The following is a 14,010-nucleotide window of genomic DNA, read 5'->3' as shown; positions in this document are numbered from 1 at the left end:
ACAGCATGCCGCTAAAGGGTTTTCTTTTAAGGCAGGTCTCTCATAATGTGCTAGTATGCAATGCATACTAGCACATTATTACATTGCTCTGCAGGGTGATTTTTTTTTGTTTTTGTTAAAACAGGAGAAACATTGTGTACATTTTGCTACACACATGTATGCATTGAAAGCCCTAGTTTAGTCACAGATGATATAAAAACAAACAATCAGCGCAAGGGACGTTACTTAGACAGTAGGATGTATCCCTTGTGCTACTGGCTCCACTATTAGCAATCTTGGTAATAGCAATTGATAATCTCCCACTGCAACAAGGGGTTAATAGGATCAGACTGAGCAGTAACAGGCACTCATCAAGAGTGCCAGATTATGCCCACCTTTTCTGCCCCGCTGCTCCATTCATAGAAGCCACACAATAGATTCTATGAATGGAGGACGGGCAGACGATTGAAAGGTCCAACCATTCACAGAATGAAACAGGATCCATTGGACCAATAAACCACTGCTGCACCAGAAGATTACAGCAGCAGGGTGATCTATGAACAAGGATTTCAGCTTGTAGATGAGCCAGCAGCACAAGGGATACTGACCAAGTAATGTTCCTTGTGCTTTTTTTTTCCTATGGGACTTAACATGTGCTTTAATGTACAAATGTCCTCTTTGTGTGAAACCCCTTTGTATGGCACTACGAAAGACAAGTGTTGAAATTGAAATTTGTAATAAAATGCACGATCACATACCCCAATAAAATCTTCGCATAGACTTCTTTGTTAGTTCTAGAATGTTCCTTCAGTTCTGTTACTTTAGCATCGAACCAAAACCCACGCTCCTCTGGTGTCTCCATGTTGTAATTCACCATTACAATATCACTCACTTTGAGGTCACTCCACTTCAAGATGGTTCTTGCTCTGGGTCGCAAATTGCAGCTTTCAATCTCTACAACTCCATTTTCAGGATAACTAAAGCAGAAGAAAATCAGCAAGTCAGTTGTTAAAGGGCTTAGTCTCTACGATTAAGCCTTCCAGGGTAAAGTGTGTTAAAGGGGTGTTCTCCCATGGGTGGAGACCAGGCTGAAGCAATTTGACTTATTTCACTTACAACCGTGGAGAACATCAACAGTGCAGGGATGCACCATTTTGTTGTGGAATGACTACTGAGCTTGACAAGCCTTACAAGCTAAACCAGCAGCTGGCATCAGATACTAAACCAGCCGGAGTCAAATATTGGGGTATCTGAGTAGTACTTTTCTTTTTGGGGTTTACCAACTTTGAAGTACTGTAGAATTTCCTTGAACTGTCCAACAATTTTTATTTTTAAAAAAGGAACCCCATAAATTGTTAATTTACAAACCTGTTCACTTGGTGGACCTCTATTCGCACAGAATGAATGTACATGTACTTTTACTGGAAGAGTTTATATACAAATGTTCCATAAATACACCCCATAGTACTTAATGAGGCTTGTGTCTCACTTTGAATTTATTTGTCTTCTGATACGGACTAGTGAGCCATTTTTTTTTAATAAAAATGTAAGCCTACCTAGGAATGTCCACTGATCATCCATCAAGGCATTTTGATATCTGAATAACTCCCAAGAGCCAGCCCACTGCTTGCTAAAGATAAGGGGGCTCTTAAAAAGGAGTACTGAGGCAAAGTGCTGTAAATGTTTTTATAAAGCTATGTACTGCACACTGCTGCCACCAGCAAGGATCTGCCTGCATTGGATATAGAAGCACAGACACCCAGTGATAAACAGCACTGGGTTAAATAAGGTATGTCATGAAAATATATGGTTGTATTTAAACATTTCTTTAACATGTAGATGCGGAGGGAAAGAAGAACCAAAAAAGGCAGGGAAAAAAAAAAACTGAACTTTAACAATGTTGAAATTTGTATTACTAGGTGTGTTTTAACGTAACCCTGCTGCTACATTTCCAAAACGAAAGTCTACGTAAAGGCCATGTTTTTAGGATTGAGTAGGGAAGGGATAGAGCCTCTGTTAAGTTTATATGCAAAGAAAGAAATAGATTGGGCTTTTGGACTTTCTAGATACAATAATCACTATAGTTGGTGTAATTTAAAATCTAATTTATTAAAGATTATTTAAAATGTAGAGGTAAAAAAGACCGATACAGAATTCAGCTCATAATCACACATTTACAAGTTATACGCTCCATACATAGCTTAGTGATGTAGAGATTAAGTACTGATTGGACATACCAATCCTGTTTACATACGATTGTACTATATTTGACAAAAAGCTATGCGGTGGTAACAGCCAATATCTAAGATTTGCTCGACATGTTGCACGCCACGGGCGCTTACACTATGGGGACGTATGCAACATGATATTAGTAAGAGTAGACATCAAATTGTATGATTGATAAGTCTGTTTGTCTCCGAAAGAGGTATAGCTGCTCCTAACATGGTAAGGGGAGGGGGAGGAAAAAAGTATTCATCAGCTCGGTCTCACTAAGAGGTAGTCGGACGACCTGTATCTGGAATACCATCAAAAACATCTTACACAGGAAAGACTTACCTGAGTCTTATTACAACTCTTTGTCAACTTTTGACCGAGACCAGATCCTCCTCAGTCATACAATCAATATGGGACTATCCTAGCAAACTGCTGAATGCTTTAAACACTGAATAAAGAGGCTGTTGTTTTTACCCCTGCTGCCAATACACACAATTACAAATAGTATAACGGTAAGTGAAGTACACTTTCAATTAAATAACTATCCTAGACATGCAATAATAGGGGGGATTCTAAGACAATACCCACAGATATTTTTATTTTATTTTGTCCCTAGGGGGGGATCAATCGTCCACTAAAACTAGCCATGTATGTTAAATTAAAGTGGGGTTCCACCCAAAAAAACAAAAAATACCTGAAAAATTGTAAAAAACAAAAAAACATTTGAATATTTTTTTTTTTTTACTTACCTCTAAATGCCTGTTGCTAGGTGGTCCCTCGTAGTCTGCCTCTTCCTTTGCCTGGGCTGGTGACATCACTTCCCCCTCAGCACAGGAAGGGCTCGGCTCTGCTCCCTCCCTCCTGTCAATCATCTGGGACCGCGCATGCGCAGTGGGTGCCAGGCTGTGAAGCCACAGCCCGGCTCCCACAGTTGAAATGCCGGCACCGCCGAGGAGGGGGGGGGACGGGGGACGGACGAGCGGGGCTTCGATCCCCTGCATCGCTGGACCCTGGGACAGCTAAGTGTCCAATTAAAAGTCAGCAGCTGCAGTATTTGTAGCTGCTGACTTTTAATTTTTTTTTTTTTTAATGGAGCCTCTGGGTGGAACTCCTCTTTAATATGCTTATAATATCTCTGCAATTTATCCCCTCCTTTGAGGCACTACAGACGGGTGCATACACTGTTCAAATTACCGGCAATATATCGCCAATGGATTTATGATATATACCGATAGCAAATAGCCTATTCAATCAATAATACATTTAGACTCACTATCCCTATATGATATCCACAACAGGCACCCATTTATTCTTTATTATTCAATTTTTCCCTTCCCCCTTTTTTTCTTCTCCGCCCCCCCCCCCCCTTCTCCTTTTTTTCCCTCCCCTTCTCCCTCCCCTCTCTCTCCCCCCTCCCATCTTCCCCTTCCCCATCTTTTTTCCCCCATTTCCTTTTTTTTTTTTCTCTTCTTTTTCCTCCCACTCTCCTCCCTCCCCTCCCCTCTCCCCCCCTTTTTTCCTTCCCCTCCCCTTAACATGTTAGGAGCAGTTATACCTCTTTCGGAGAAAAACAGACTTATCAATCATACAATTTGATGTCTACTCTTACTAATATCATGTTGCATACGTCCCCATAGTGTATGAATAATGCCCGGACCCTGTGGGAAAAGCACTATCTGATGGGCACCGTTGGCAGTATTTTGGAATCTATGATATCACTAATGACATTATTTAGTTATAACTGTTTGTAATATATTTATGTTATTTATTGAATGTTCTGTTTATTGCAGTATTCAGTTCTGTGCTTTTGAAGAAGCGCCCGTGGCGTGCAACATGTCGAGCAAATCTTAGATATTGGCTGTTACTACCGCATAGCTTTTTGTCAAATATAGCACAATCGTATGTAAACAGGATTGGTATGTCCAATCAGTACTTAATTAATCTCTACATCACTAAGCTAGAGCGTATAACTTGTAAATGTGTGATTATGAGCTGAATTCTGTATCTGTCTTTTTTGCCTCTACATTTTAAATAATCTTTAATAAATTAGATTTTAAATTACACCAACTATAGTGATTATTGTGCCTAAAAAGTCCAAAAGCCCAATTTCTTTCTTTGCATATAACCATTACAGGACGTGGCACTCATAATATAATATGTATCCGCATGACCACTATGTGCTGATACTTTAAGCATTCAATCCTCTGTTAAGTTTGTATTGTGGTCTGTGCCCACTGTTGGGAAAATTCACTCTTATATTTGTACTGAAATGCCTCTTTCAGTGAGGGTAAAGCCACAATTTTAGAGTTGTTACAAGAGCAAGAGTTGGGGTAAATCATCCAATGGGGAAATATGTTCTATGGACAGCTGTCTAAAATTGGGACATTTCCCTCACTTCAAAGAGATTTAATTATTTCCTGTTGTGTCTCCAGACCAGGAAGAGAGAAAAAGAAAAAACAGCAAAAAAATTATCTGATTAGAGTTGTAACCCTTCCATGCTCTAGCAAAAACTAAAAAAAATTTACAACACTTTGCTATACATACACTTTAACCACTTCAGCCCCAGAAGGTTTTACCCCTTCATGGCCAGGCAATTTTTTACGATACAGCACTGCGTTACTTAAACCACTTCGCATCCAGGCCAATTCTGACACTTCGCTCCTACATGTCAAAAATCATCATTTCTTTGCTATAAAATTACATAGAACCCCCAAACATTATATATGTTTTTTAAGCAGAGACCCTAGAGAATACAATGGCCGTCATTGCAACTTTTTATCTTGCACGGTATTTGCGCAGCAATTTTTCAAACGCGTTTTTAAAAAAAAAAAAAAAAAAAAAAACAGTTTCATGCTTTAAAAAAAAAAAAAAAACAAAACAGCAAAGTTAGCCAAATTTTTTTGCATTGTGTGAAAGATGAAGTTACGCTGAGTAAATAGATACCTAACATGTCACGCTTCAAAATTGCACACACTCGTGGAATGGCGCCAAACTTTGGTACTTAAAAATCCCCATAGGCGACGCTTTGAAATTTTTTACTGGTTACATGTTTTGAGTTACAGAGGAGGTCTAGGGCCAAAATTATTGCTCTCGCTCTAACGTTCGCGGCGATACCTCACATGTGTGGTTTGAATACCATTTTCATATGTGGGCGGGACTTACGTATGCTTTCGCTTCTGCGTGCGAGCTCACGGGGACAGGGGTGCTTTAAAAAATTTTTTTTTTTTTTTTTATTGTTAATTTTAACTTAAAATTTTTTATTTTGACACTTTTTAAAAAAATTTTTTTTTTTGATCACTTTTATTCCTATTACAAGGAATGTAAACATCCCTTGTAATAGGAATATGACATGATCGGTCTTCTTTACAGTGAGATATGGGGTCAATAAGACCCCACATTTCACCTCTAGGCTGGGAAGCCTAAAATCAAAAAAAAAAAAAAAAAAAAAAAAGATCACCGCTTCCCAGCCGAAGCGGCGCCGTTTTTTTTAATGCAGAGGCCGGGCGTGACGTCATAACATCGCGCCTGGCCTCCAAACGATCATAGAGACTCCAGTGACCATCTGGTCCGCCGGAAATCTCTATGATGTACATTCAGCGCCAGCGGATCCGCTCTCCGACTCACCGATCTCTGAGGTGAGTCGGTAGAAGCACCGGAGGGCGGCGGGAGGGGGGACGTCCCCTCTCGCCGCCCGTAAGAACGTTCAAACCGCGGAACAGCTGCTATGATCGTTCTTATGGTGTACGGAATCGCCGGCTAAAAATGCCGGTATCTGAATGATGTCTGTAGCCTCAGGCATCATTCAGATATAACCCCCGAAAGTCGAGGACGTCATATGACGGCCTCCGGATACCAAGAGGTTAACTGACAATTGCGCGGCTGTGTGACGCTGTACACAAATACACTATATGTCCTTTTTTTTCCCCCACTGGGCTTTCTTTTGGTGGTATTTGATCACCTCTGTGATTTTTATTTTTTGCACTATAAACAAAAAAAAAAGACAATTTTGAAAAAAAAACAAAACAATATTTATTTTTTACTTTCTGCTATAGAACATACCCAATAAAGAAAATGTAAAAAAAAAAAAAAATCTAAATTTCTTCATCAATTTAGACCAATATGTATTCTGCTACATATTTTTGGTAAAAAAAAATCCCAAGTAAGCATATATTGATTGGTTTGTGCAAAGGTTATAGCATGTGCAAACTATTGGGGGTTTTTATGGAATTTTTATTGATTTGTTTTTTCTTTTACCAGTAATGGCGGTGATCAGCAATTTATAGTAAAACTGCGACATTGCAGCAGACAAATCAGACACTAAGTTACACTTTTTTGGAGACCATTGACATCAATACAGTGATCAGTGCTGAAAAATATTCACTGTCACTGTACTAATGACACAGCGGTGTAGTGGTTAGCACTTTAGCCTAGCAGTAAAAAGGGTTGCTGTTTCGAATCCCAACCACGACACTACCTGCCTGGAGTTTGCATGTTCTCCCTGTGCCTGTGTGGGTTTCCTCCGGGTACTCCGGTTTCCTCCCACACTCCAAAAGACATACTGGTAGGTTAATTGGCTTCTGTCCAAAATTTACCCTAGTATATGAATGTGAGTTGGGGACCTTGGATTGTGGGCTGCTTGAGGGTAGGGACTGATGTGAGTGTGCAATGTATGTGTGGAGCGCTGCGTAAAGTGCATGGTGCTATATGGGTACCCTAAAAAAATAATAATATAATATCAAAAGAAGATTTGTTGCGCTAAACCTGGAAAAATATAAATTGTAAAAAGCTGCTGGCACAATATTGCTGGATACAATATGAAAAGTGGGGGGTTTCACATTCATTCCCCTTATAAGCGGCAACGTCACACGTCATAGCCACGCCCCTGAAAACGCACGTTTGTGACGAAACGTCGGGCTGCACAAGGGACGCGTGACGTAGCATTGTGGACAGGGGAGTGGCCGCCATCTCGCTGGTAGGAAGCACTGGACGCTTTCCGATTGCCTGTACTTTATTCAATACATGTGAGTTTTATATACTGTTTTACATCAATAAATTAAGCCTTCTGTTGGATGTCTGCGCAATGTGAGTGTTTCTTCCATTTTTACTAATGTGGCTTTAGGGCTATACCTTTGGAAGCATTCCGCTTAGTCAAGTGTTTACCGAGCTGTTTACACCAAGTCGGTCAGTGAGAGGGGGACCTCTTTAACGCAGTGAATCATATGAAGTGTGGATCTAACCAACCATACATTTCTATACTGTGTATATCCAATGCACTGGCGGTAAGAGTCAGTAATATTGGGTGTTGGTGACGGCTCTTCCTCTTCAGCTCTTTCTGATTGATTTCTGAATTCTTTCTGATGGACTATATAACCTTTTAACTTATCAGAATCTTTATATGTCCAACTCATTGCTTATTATCACCGTTCACTAGCGCTGCACCTCTTACCCCCCAAATAATAATATAATAGATGAGCATCTTAATGAGACACAATGTACAGGGATAGGGACGATTGTAGACATGCACCCACACTCAGGCTGAACTGGACTGGTGTCTTTATTCAACCTTACTAACTATGTAACTATGACACTGGCAAGGAAGGGATTAAAAATCAGAGGCAATCAAAGGGTTATACATGTCTTTAGGGAGTGCTTTCTGACTGCGATGGGGTGCTTGTACTGTAAGAAGACAAATCTGTGTTCCTGCTTAGCAGAAACACAAGATCTCGGTCTTCTCCTGTCACAGAACGGCCATCTGCCTGGTTTACATATGCAGACTGCCGTTCTGTCTGCCCCAGGAATGATCGGCGGGTCCCGGCGGACATTGGCTCCACTGGACCAGTTGATTGGCTCGCGCTGTGTTCAATGACAGAGGGAGTGGGGTTCTCGGCGGCGCACTACATGCCCTAGACAGGTACATGATTTCGCGCTAAAGGTCCGTCCTGCCACAGTATATGTATGTGGGGCGGTCCTTAAGTGGTTAATTAAGAAGCTCTCTGTAAAATACCATTTCATACTCACCTTCCCAGCAGGCTGCAAGTGAATTTTGTATGGTCTTGAACAGCTCCAGCAACTGCTCCTCTCCAACGCTTCCCAATGTGTTGGATAGTGTGTCCCACCATTGGGCACTGTGGTTTCCCCTGCCAGCTGCTACTAAAGAACACAGTAGGCTCTCTACCAAGGGTTTTGCATTTCCATCTATTCAGAATTAAGATTTATGAAACCCTGACAGACAGCTCAGCCACTCAGGTGACTAGATTACTCTTTACTGCAGTTAACAGCTACTGTATATCAACTCCCTGGTCCTGGACAGTAACAGCAGAAGACCCATTAGCCTAGCTCTCCGCTTTGTTCTTCTGTCTCGTCTCCAATTTTGCTTTCCATATCGGACGACCCTGTCCCTGGATTATCCTGACCTCTACATATTCAACTTTGTTTGCAGCAAATTATTATGCTCCCTGACCTCTCTCTATCCTGGATGGGGCACATCAATGCTATTAAAATAACAATTCTGCCAAAAGCCCTTGATTATTTACATACACACTACTAATTCGGGTCACTTTTTTTTTTTTTTTTTTATGCCTCTAACAAAACCGAATCCTCTCTCTCTCCCTCCTTTTCCTTCCCTACCTCTTCTTCTCTTTACCCTCTGTATATCTTTCTCTGTTTGACCTATGCCCCCCCCCCCCTTCTTTTTGGTATACACATATCTCCAAGGGTTGCAAAAACGCAAATCACAGCAAAATCACGTGCACAAAAATCAAAACGCACAGCAAAAAGCACTGCAGAAACACATCAAAAGTGTGCCTTATGCTGGCCACACGGATCAATTTTCAGACGATAACATTCAGACGAAAAATCTTTGTACATTCGCTGAATGAAAGAATGTTTGAAATTTTCACTTGTTTTTAAAATGATTGTAATTGAAATTACCCCACTAACAATTGTAAATCAAACAAAAGTTCTTAAAATGACATTTTTTTTGAAGGAAGACATTGTTTTTTAATTAAAAAAAAATAAATGTGATCTCTGAATCTGATGATATTTACCCGATTGACCCTTTCATAGTATATATCCTCTAATGGCATATACAGTATATCTCTCCTCTAATAGTATGTACAGTATATCTCTCCTCTAATACATACATTATATCTCCTCTAATAGTATATACAGTACATCTCTTCTAATAGTATATCTCGTCTAATCGTATACAGTATAACTCTTCTAATAGTATACACAGTATATCTCTTCTGTCTGTTATTCTAAGAGTGATTAGATTTTTTGCTCCCTAACCATATAGTTGGTTATTTATACCACTACATAGAGATATTTAAGAATAAATTGCCTTTTTTTAAAACTTTCCATATTAACTAAATTATACACCAAACTTTTTTTTAAGGTTATTAACTGATTAATCGAAACAATAATCAGCCAACTAATCGATTATGAAAATAATCGTTAATTGCAGCCCTAATATATTAGTATATATAAATAAAATGTTTGGGGGTTCTGAGTAATTTTCTAGCAAAAAAAAAAAAAAATTATGCCTACACTGCATCATTTTTATTGGACAGCTGGGACCAATGGTACTTTGCCATTGGTCCAAGACTCCAAGCTGTTCATTGAGCTCAGTGCCTCTGACAAGAAGTGAGAGGCACTGTGAGCTCAACCTATTAGTCTGCTGCAAACAGAGTGTGTCAGCTTGTATTTAAAGTGGTCACTCTGTATTTAGCATCTGACAGGCTGTGCAAGGAGCCCCATATCTCTGGAACCATAGGTCATAGGAGCCCCAATTTTTTTCCAGTGGTGGAGTAGGACTTGGGCTACCCCAAGTCGCCAAGCTATGATACTCAAAGCTTGATTTTTTTTTTTTTTTTTAATGTTCATGGCCCTGACTGCAAGTCCCTGTTATATACACAGCTGCCCCTGGTGTCATGCAAGTATCTGCCTTTTTGGCCCTGGGTCCTACGATGTTTGTTTTTAGTATAAAAGTCCAATGTTTGTTATCCTTCAATAGGTTAAAACATATATTAAAAAGCAATGCTCCCATAAGGGGAAGGGACAAAAATAATTAAAAATTTGACCAAGAAAATTTAAAGACAAGCGGGTAGCAAGCTAGCTGTGAGGAAGAAGGCTTGTCCTTCAAAACACGTCAGTCTACTTGCATCTATTACTTGCCATTGGAAAGTGCTGGTATTGGATTTGACATATGCTTGTATTTGTAACACGATTGTGAGTATTTTAGCTTGTTAATAAACAATAGTATCTGAAATACTCCCTTTTTTCTTCTTTGTCATTCATTTAAAACTTCCTACAGTCTAAATTGAATGTAAATGGTCTCTACAGGTAAATTGAGGATTACGAAGAAGGATCCTTCTGCAACCTCTAGTAAGCAACAATTACTCGAACCTTAGCTTTCCCAAGTTACTGTACGGTGGTAAAATCTATGAGCTGTGGAAGGAAGGACTCTTTTTTTTAGAAGAAAGCCCCATTAAAAGCAAATTTTACCCAGTAACATATGGAGGCTGCCACTCCTAAGCTCCTACCAAAAAATGCTTAACCCTTTCATGACTAAGCCTATTTTTGAAATTTGGTGTTTACAAGTTAAAATCCGTATTTTTTGCTAGAAAATTACTTAGAACCCCCAAACATTATATATATTTTTTTAGCAGAGAATCTAGAGAATAAAATGGCGATTGTTGCAATATTTTTTATCACACGGTATTTGTGCAGCGGTGTTTTAAACGCAAATTTTTGGAAAAGTGACACTTTCATGAATTTTTAAAAATCCAAACAGTAAAGTTACCCCAATTTTTTTGTATAATGTGAAAGATGATGTTACGCCGAGTAAATAGATACCAAACATGTCACCCTTTATAAATGCACGCACTCGTGGAATGGCGACGAACTACGGTACCTTTGAATTTCCATAGGCGACGCTTTAAAAAATTTTTTACGGTTACCAGGTTTGAGCTACAGAGGAGGTCTAGGGCTAGAATTATTGCTTTCGCTCTGACGATCGTGGCGATACCTCACATGTGTGGTTTGAACACCGTTTACATATGCGGGCGCGACTTCCGTATGCGTTTTCTTCGCTGCGCGAGCTCGCGGGGACAGGGGCACTTTAAAATTTTTTTTTTTTTTTTATTTAATTTATTTATTTTTGTACTTTATAAATTGTTTAAAATTTTTTTTTTTTTACTTTTATTGCTGTCACAAGCAATGTAAACATCCCTTGTGACAGTAATATGTGGTGACAGGTACTTTTTATTGAGGGATAGGGGGTCTAAAAGACCCCCCATCCCTCCTTTACACTTCAAAGTATTCAGATCGCCGAAAACGGCGATTCTGAATACTGTGTACTTTTTTAAATTCGGCGCCATTGGCAGCCGAGTAAACGGGAAGTGACGTCATGACGTCGCTTCCGCGTTTACAACAAGAAGGCTGGAACGAAGCTGCTCGCAGCTTCGTTCCAGCCCGCCCCCAGCCGCCGAAGGCAGCCGAACAGACACCGGGCCTCCCGATCGCACGGGAGGCCCGGTAACAGCGGCGGGAGGGGGGGGATGTCCCCTCCCGCTCCTCTGGTATAACAGCCGAGCGGCTTTTAGCCGCATCGGTTGTTATATACGGGTAGCCGATCGCCCGCTGTAAACAACGGTACCGGGATGATGCCTGCAGCTGCGGGCATCATCCCGGTATAACCCCGGAAAGCCGAGTACACATATCTGCGTACGGTCGGCGGGAAGGGGTTAAATCCTGGATCTCTCTGAGTACAGTACTTTGCATATACTGTTCTCAGAGATAGTATATATTCTGTTTGTCAATGATTCAGAAAACACTGTAACCTGAGGATAAATATTACAGTATTTTGAAGATGCACATAGAACATGAAGCCCATTGGTGTTTGTGCCTGCATTGGAGTACATCGGCTAGGTACATCAACCAGCAGATAGGGTTCATTTGAATCCTAAGAAGAAAGCACCTGCTTCATTCCTAGGGGAAGATTCGGAAGCAGCTGAAATAAGAAAATAGGACAGGATATGTTTGCCTACATTCAGTCTCTGTCAAGGCTTCCCCATGGGCAAAGGCTGGTTCTTTTTGTATCTACAAACTGCAGGGCGTAATGTTCCCTAAAACAGACTAGCACAATGAAAAACATTTAAAAGGACTGTTTGATATACAAATAGATTTCCCCAAATATCAAAATCAGAATTTACGTAATATTCTTACCATAAGGCTGTACTTACTCATCATATTTTATAAAATAAGATACATCTTCATCATCCACATATTCCGAGAAAGAAGTAGAAGGGCCAGAGCCTGACATATGAGAATTCTCATGGTCCTCATTCAAACTGCCATTAGTCCCCTTGTAAGAGTTGCCCCCTTTAACATGAGCCTTGCCATTTTTCTGTCCTTTTGCAGCTCTTGTAACATTTTCAACACGTGCTTCAAACCAGGATCCAATGGTTACATCGCGGACATCCACCAACTCATTGATCTACAAAGACACAATAAATAATGAATATGAGCATATGTCACTACAGTAACAGAAGCACTGGAGTTTTTTGTAGCTGCAGCAAGGATGATAAACATAAGATTAGCCTGAAATAACACACTGTTCATGAAGCACTCTATTGTGGCATCATACAGTCATTTGAACACAAGAGGCTAAGCAAAGTCACACAGCTAATCAACTACAAAAAGATCCAATAATTTTAGATGCCCATAATCTGCCTTCTGTTATCAACAGGTTAAGGCAACAACTGGTAACCCAAATTAGGTGCAGATAACGAAAGCACCTCAGTCATAAGAAATATCAGCTAGGTTATAATTTTGTGTCAAGAACCAGGTCAATGATTGTTTGGTATAGATGTTCATAAACAGCATAAGTGTGCATCTAGGCCTTTTCTTGCATTTTGTATGCTGAATCGATATTGACTTTGCTGGGTTACAAATAAAATTGGCTAGGCAGTTACCCACAATTATCTGTGCCTCCTATTTATATAGTTATAGCATGGATTGTGGTTCCCATTAAATCAGTTCCTGTGTATGGATTAGAACAGTTTTGTGATTAACTGCCTGCATACGCTAGAGAATATGAACAATCGCATTTATACCTACATAAAACAAAATAGTTTCATACACTACCTTATAAATGACAGCCATGTAATGTCTGAGTAATAGAAGTTCAAGATAGGAGGATATGTGGAATAGTCTTGTATTACAGTGGATATAAAAAAAAAAATCTACACGCCCCTGGTAATACCATTTACCTCATATTAAAGTGGTTGTAAACCCATTACAACCACTTTAACCTACAGGTAAGCCTAGATTAAGGTTTACCTATAGGTGCAAGAAATATCTCCCAAACCTAAATGGTTTTGGAGACATTTGCAGAAATAGCAGCACCGATGTCTACAGCACATGCGCCATAGACATCGGGCGCAGGCGCACTGAGCGTGCCGTTTCTAACGGCGATTGTGCCGTTAGTGGCGGCACCAGCGCGCGTGCGTGACGTCATCACGGCTGCGGCTGACAGCGCCGGAGCTGCGATACCTGGAAGTCACTCCAGGATAGATGGCGGCGTCGGAGGAGGCGAACGAGAGCCGATGCGGGGGCTTCGATCTCAGGTAAGTAATTCATAATGAGCTAGTATGCTATGCATACTAGCTCATTATGCCTTTGTCTTGCAGGGTTTATTTTTTTTTTCAGAGGCTTTACTTCCTCTTTAAGCACATACTTGATATATATTGGATGTACCTATGTTTCTGTTATACATTTGTACCAAACTATGACCTTTTGCAACAATAATAATCG

At 40.2% G+C, this 14,010-nt stretch overlaps 1 protein-coding gene across 1 annotated transcript in view; it reads right to left on the bottom strand.

Annotated features, from left to right (window-relative positions):
- Positions 1 to 14,010, bottom strand: part of UHRF2 (ubiquitin like with PHD and ring finger domains 2) — a 152,890-nt gene that overhangs the window by 61,023 nt on the left and 77,857 nt on the right. The window contains exons 3-4 of the mRNA XM_073635195.1: positions 12,438 to 12,691; positions 738 to 956 (exon numbers count right to left, since the gene is read on the bottom strand). Of these exons, the coding sequence (XP_073491296.1) occupies positions 738 to 956; positions 12,438 to 12,691 (473 nt within the window). The remainder of the gene's footprint in view (positions 1 to 737; positions 957 to 12,437; positions 12,692 to 14,010) is intronic.

The sequence above is a fragment of the Aquarana catesbeiana genome, linkage group LG01 (genome assembly GCF_042186555.1).
Source record: "Aquarana catesbeiana isolate 2022-GZ linkage group LG01, ASM4218655v1, whole genome shotgun sequence".
NCBI classification, from domain to species: domain Eukaryota; kingdom Metazoa; phylum Chordata; class Amphibia; order Anura; family Ranidae; genus Aquarana; species Aquarana catesbeiana.
This window is presented reverse-complemented; position numbering and strand designations above follow the sequence as displayed.